We start from the raw sequence: 6,141 nt of genomic DNA, 5'->3' as shown, positions 1-6,141 counted from the left end.
GAGTGGAAAAATATTCAGTTGGATGATGGCAAGAGGCTGCTGGGGTACCACATGACACGGCTAATGTTTAAATAATAATAATAAAAAAAAGCGATAAACAAATCATTAGCCCTTAACAGTTGTTTAATGCAATTTGTTAATGAACGTAATGGTGGAGACTAATAATGAAAGAAAATAAAAACGTCTAAACAGGCGCCAAGTTGCTGGCGATGCGCAATTATTTCCTTGTCAAGTTTTTATGATTTAATGAGCCCCTCTGGGACTGACGGCTGTCAGTCAGTCGTGACTTTTTGACACCATTACAACTTCAAATACAGCAGCAGGCAGGCTGTTTTCCTCGGATTTGAAATACTGAAATGATCTGACAGTTTTAAAGAAAAGATGTGCAAAAAAAAAAAAAAAAAGGGAGAGAGAGAGGAAGAGAAAGACAGTTGCTTTCCTTTCTTTCTTTTTTTCCCCTCCCCCCCCCCCTTCTTCTATGGAGTAGATAATCTCTGGATGCTGTTTGGTAATGAAAATCCAATCACTGAGGTCATTATCTGATGAGGTTTTTGGAACAGGCAGGCTTTTTTTCCCCTCTTTATTTCTTTACTTAATGATAACCCTCAATGGGCTTGCCCCGCATGGGACGGCCAGAGCCGCACAATTTTGTTCACCATTAATTTCAGCCTTTGAAGCTCAGGGCTCAGAAGCAGTAGCAAAGCAAACCCCCCACCAAGCTGGTTCCAAAATAAGACAATCCAGCCTGCCTTAAACAGAATAGCAAATGGCCTCCCAGTCCAGGCCTGGCAGCTGACGTCAGGCCCGCTGCATTTGCCGGCATTCGTCTTCAACATGGAACATTTAAAACTCTTTACAACTTAAGAGACTTTAATTAAATTGCTTTTGATTCTGGAGCAGGGCAGCATCCGCTTTATTTATTCTGTCAGGGAAACTGTTTAGTCTGCATGAATTTTATATGGCAAGGGCTTCCTCCTTCCTCTTCCTCCTCCCCAGCAACCCCCCAACCCTTCCGCTGAACACAATTTTTTAACAAAGGCTTCTGACTTTAGATATATTCATCAATCAAGGTCTACGTACTAAGTTCCTAGGACCTTTCACAGTTCTATGAATGGCTTTGAATCGGTGGGCTTTCCCCCTTCCCCAGGGAAGCAGGGTGAACAGTGTTCCTCCCCCTCAAAGGGGGCTCCTTTGAGTCTGTCTGCAGCATCTGAGAGGGCCAGCCGGGGATACAGGGGCCTTCGGACCAGCTTCCTACAAAGTGCTCACTATCTTGGTCTAGGAGGTTGTTCTCGAGGTGGATGTGATGGGGCTGTTAGGCCAAGGGTTATCTGTTCACCTTCTTCCCACTCTTGAGGTTGAACTGGGGCAAAGTCTCAGGCAAGGGCTGATAAAGAGATCGACCCCAAAGAAGCTGCCACTGTGGGGTGAGCCACGCCCTCTTTCTGCACTACCTCTACTTTCAACATGAACATCAGGTGAAATATTTAGAAGCCAGCAAGTTTAGATGATCAGATCAACCTGGCTTGCTAGGTGGCCTCAGGAAGTCTAGAGGCGTGAGGTGTGCCTGGGCAACTGATTATACACTTCAGCTAAGACCAACTGTTTTGAGGGAAGCCACCAGAAAGGTTGGTAGAATACTTCCCCACCATTAGAGTTTCCAAACGAGAAGGAGATGACTTGTTGCCTTGCTTTTTCATCATTTCTTTGATGTGTTTCACACATACTCATTCCGTTATCAGAATAAAAGATTTTCTTGCCAGGATAGAGCCCTAAGGCTGATAGGAAAATTAGTACAGGCTTCCCACTCTTTTGCTGGGCTACTGCGCTCTGCCAAAATCCCACACCATGCTCGAGAAGTAAAGGCTGCGGCTTTATTTACACAATACTAAATGATTTATCTGAACACATGCAGGCCCTAGCCTGTTTCAATAACTGCAATTTCTCGGGTGGATTTTGCCATTGTGTGTTTCCTCTCTAAACCATAATGGTTCTCTTCTGAGTTGGGGGAAGAAAAAATCAAGTGCTGCATCCAGGTGATCTCAGCCCATGGGCACAGGTAGTTAGCATTTTTTATGAAGGGAACAGGTTTGCTTTTCAAGGATTCAAAGCTCCCAATTATATCCAAAAGATAGAAAGGACCCTGGAAGTGCCTATGAAGTCTTAAGAAAAACACATTTTGCGTTATGACTAGGGGGAGAATGACCTCAGTTCAGGCAACTTGGAACCAACCTGATCATAAATGAACTAATTTTGAACACAATTCCTGGTTTCCTTGGACAGGAAGAAACCAGAGAAAATCACAAAGCACGTTAGAGGTTTGAGTACCTTGTGGATTCAGGAAGGCTGTGCTCGCATTTGTTAGTGAAAAACCCAAGCTGTCCTATTGTAATGCACTGCGACCCCTTATTCTTTGAAAGGAGGTTAGCGGACGTTTTCCATCAAATTTATTTCCAGTGGCTCAGCCTATAGGACTATACCATATTGATAATCACATCTGAAATTTCGCACCGATGGAATCAGGTTCCTGCTCTTCCTGAGATATTCATGTTCTCTTTACGTACTGGAATGGATGTGGAGAGAACCTTGACAGACCCTCTGCATGTATGATGGCTCCTTTCGACAGTACAAACATTAAGATGGAAAGGATACAGAGACGGCTACACAGGTCAGGGGAGAGGAGGCTACCAGGAAGCACCGAGCTGGGGCACTCTCTGCCACCAGATTCTGGGGAGAATGGGATTTTTGGAAGGCAAGGAAATCTTTCCTGCAGCCAGTAATCAAAGTTGTGAAAAGTGGATATTGGGCAGACTCAGCAAAAAATATTCTTGGGTTTAAAAAAAGAAAAAAAAAAAAAACACATAGAAAAATGGGGAAAGGGCTAAGTCAATTTCCCGCACAATTGCTTTTAAACACCCACCTTTACAATGAAAACGCTCAGGCAGGTGGACTATATTCACTACATCTGGGGAGGAACAGGACTGCTTTGCAGGGCCTGTCAGTGGCTCTGGCCCTGCTGGTCTCTGCATTTTTTATCCTCAGACATCACAGAAGGGCTGATCGGTGACACAAGGTGTGTGACAAACAGCACAGCCCATCAGAAGCCGCCGTGACTGACTCATCTGTGCCCTCTCCCCAACCGTGACCCCTGCCACGCCCACAAGGCAAGCAAGAAGGTCACCCAGGCTACTCTGGTCACGAGATGAAATTACCAAAAGGCAAATAAACACTCGCCTTCCCCTATAAAGAACAAATCTGGGTGAAGACAAACCTAGAAAAGGAAACCAACCCACATGCAAACAGGAATACAAAATATTTTTACAGTCTTTGCACTTCAGCTGAACAGTGGCGAGAGAGAGGGGGAGGGTCATTCAGAGCCTGTCAGCGCAAGAAAATGATTCATGTGACCATTTTGTCTTAATTACTCAGAACGAGCCGTGGTCGCTGTTTATCAAGGAAGAGCAGATACATCAGTGTCCTCTGACAGAAAAAGTGATCGCCGTCAGGATGGTGATAACCAGGACGATGCCCAGGATGACGATCAGGATCCGGTTCTGGATGATTCTAGGAGAGAGCAATGGAGGAAAAACAATTCACACAGATAACAGAGAACAAAGATCATATAAGACCAAGTTGGCTAATCAAAGGGAGGCTTCATGGGTGTGCGCTGGGAGCCTGGTATGAGGTGTGTAAGTATGTGTGTGTGTGTGAATACGCAGCTCTGTGCTTCCAAACGATCCACCAGCAAATGAACGACTCTACCGCGACTGTCACGCAGCACTGGGAGAAATGCTTACAGCGAAGCTACAGTGATTCAAATGGCTTTCTGGGTTCCAAGTCCCATGTAGTAATCTTTCAGGGATCAAGGGCCCCATGCAAGCTTCTCTTTTCAATTTAACATGTGAGACAAGCCTCGTTTTTTTTTTTTTCCTCAGTGTTTCCCGTGAAAGTGAAAGACTAAGGAAACATGTCACAGTAAGGTACTTACCTGTACAGAAATACCCGGGGAAAAGTAAAAGAGAGACTTAGGAAGAAAAGGACAAGATTAAGAAGCAAGTGTCAAGCTTGCAGCTCAGGCTACGAAACCGTCATCTGTCATTGGGGCTCACGCTCTGTGAGGCCAGGAGGAAACATTACATGTGCTCTGTGGCACACACAAAAAAAGAAATGCGGGTTCATACAAAATATGGCCCAGGTGCCTGGTGTGCTTTGGTTGGGGGGGCCTCACCTCTCGGGACTCCCACCCCATCAGCCCTGGCTCTGCCAAATGCAGATGGGGAACTGGGAGCTGGAAGAAGAACTAGAGTGAAGATGTATGCTCCGAGAATGCCTGCAGAGGGCTTCTGATGAAGTTGTTTCATAATCTGATACCTCATTCTGAGAAAAGAGGTCAAACGTCACAATCCCTGGTTGAGGTTTTCCAAGGGAAGCTGGGTCAAACAGCCTCGCCCACACTTGCTCCCACCAAACCAAGCAGGCAGAAATAGAGGTGGACTGGTGGGCCCTCCAGGTGGCTGTCCATCCCATCAAGACCTCATAGCAAACCCCAATCTGTCCATCCTCCAAATATCAAGAAGAAAAAGGTCTGCTGGGGACTTCCCTGGTGGACCAGTGGCTAAGACTCCAGGCTCTCAATACAGGGGGCCTGGGGTTTGATCCCTAGTCAGGGAGCTAGACCCCACATGCCCGAACTTAAGAGTTCTCATGTTGCAGCTACAGGTCTCCCATGCCACAATTAAAATGGAAGATCCTGCATGTCACAACAAAGACACGGCGTAGCCAGATAAATAAATATTGAAAAGAAGAAGAAGAAGAAGAAGAAAAAATTCGGCTGCTTGTCTAGACACAGAACACTGGATGGGGACTCCCATAGAAGGAGCTAGGTGGGACCACGCAGACCCCAGTTTAACAGAGACCCTACCCTCCTAACCTCATATCTTCGAGAAGAAATCTTTACAAGGTGTTCACAGTCTCTTCTAGCTTCTGGATGAGTTTCTTTCTCAGAAGGATGATAGCATTCTTGTGGTTTCAGCTGGATTCTCCCTCGCCCACCCCCTTCTTCCCAAAGCCTAAATGGATGGACAGAGACAGTCACATCAGACAAACCCACTCCCTTGTGGCCCCCCTTGAAGGACCAGCTCTCTCCTCCTGACAGGTTACAAAATGATCACATTTGCTGACACGTCTTCCGCAAAACTGCTTTAGTGCCTGTGTCCACTTTCCTCGAAGGAGATGAATGATTCGCCGGGTCCTCATTTATCACGTAAGGCTCAGCTAAGATCTGTCTCGTTTGCTTCTTCCCTTCTCCACTAGAAAGGCTGCACCCTGACATTAATTCTTCTGTGATGACAGCTAATTCAGACTTAACAGGCCATATTTACTCAGGAGCCAGGAAGATCCTCTGTCCCCAAAATAAAGAAATAAAAACGGGACTTCATGGCTTGTTAAAAGCGAGGCTAATTACAAACACTAATCACAGCGACGTGATAGCTTGATTTAAAACCTAAATGGATTTTGCCCCCCTTCTTTTGGGAAGGGGCAGAAGTCTTCAGAACCGTCCGTACCCATCCCGTTTGCCCGAGTCACTGTCAAAATCTCTTATTTACCACCGTTACCCGCATCAGACTTGCAAAGGAAATCAGCAAAATTGAAACTCAGCAGTGAAACAGATTAAAAGCATGAAAACTCTTTAAAATTCTGCCTTAAGTAATATACGGTAGTGTGTCTCTCGGTTGACAACCATTTTATTTGTGGGTTGAGGGCCCCAAGGCATCCATGATGCTAATTTATAAAGGATTAACTGTGAGTGTTACTTGTTTAATCTGAGGCATGGTTAGAAAAATGAAGACACGGGGATCCCTAAATCCTCAGCTCTTTCCAGGTCTTCCTAATTGGGTTTTCCTCATCTCTAGGCAAGGAGGAGTGGGCTTCACTCATGATCTTTCCTAATGGGTCGTATCTTTAATTCACTCAGCACACACACACCTGATCCCAAGAAGGGTGCCACAGGCTCACAGAGGTTCAGAAAGACCTTGATGCATCCTCAGTTCCTGGTGCCGTCACCTCTGCAGCCCCAGCACAAGTCATGGTGACTGGCAAGTAGGTCCCCAGGAGAGCCATCCAAAGGATGGCGATGAAAGA

The 6,141-nt window shown here is 45.9% G+C and overlaps 1 protein-coding gene across 4 annotated transcripts in view; it reads right to left on the bottom strand.

Annotated features, from left to right (window-relative positions):
* Nucleotides 1-500: 500 nt before the first annotated feature.
* VTI1A (vesicle transport through interaction with t-SNAREs 1A) overlaps nucleotides 501-6,141 on the bottom strand; it is a 375,524-nt gene continuing 369,883 nt past the window's right edge. For 2 of the 4 annotated variants that reach the window (XM_052660758.1, XM_052660759.1), the window contains one exon: nucleotides 501-3,564. In XM_052660758.1, the coding sequence (XP_052516718.1) occupies nucleotides 3,471-3,564 (94 nt within the window). In that variant the 3' untranslated portion in view covers nucleotides 501-3,470. The remainder of the gene's footprint in view (nucleotides 3,565-6,141) is intronic. The other 2 variants (XM_052660760.1, XM_052660762.1) reach the window with 1 other exon arrangement.

This window comes from Budorcas taxicolor, chromosome 23 (genome assembly GCF_023091745.1).
Source record: "Budorcas taxicolor isolate Tak-1 chromosome 23, Takin1.1, whole genome shotgun sequence".
Classification (NCBI taxonomy): domain Eukaryota; kingdom Metazoa; phylum Chordata; class Mammalia; order Artiodactyla; family Bovidae; genus Budorcas; species Budorcas taxicolor.
Note: the sequence above shows the minus strand (reverse complement) of the source record. Positions and strands in the feature narration are given on the sequence as shown.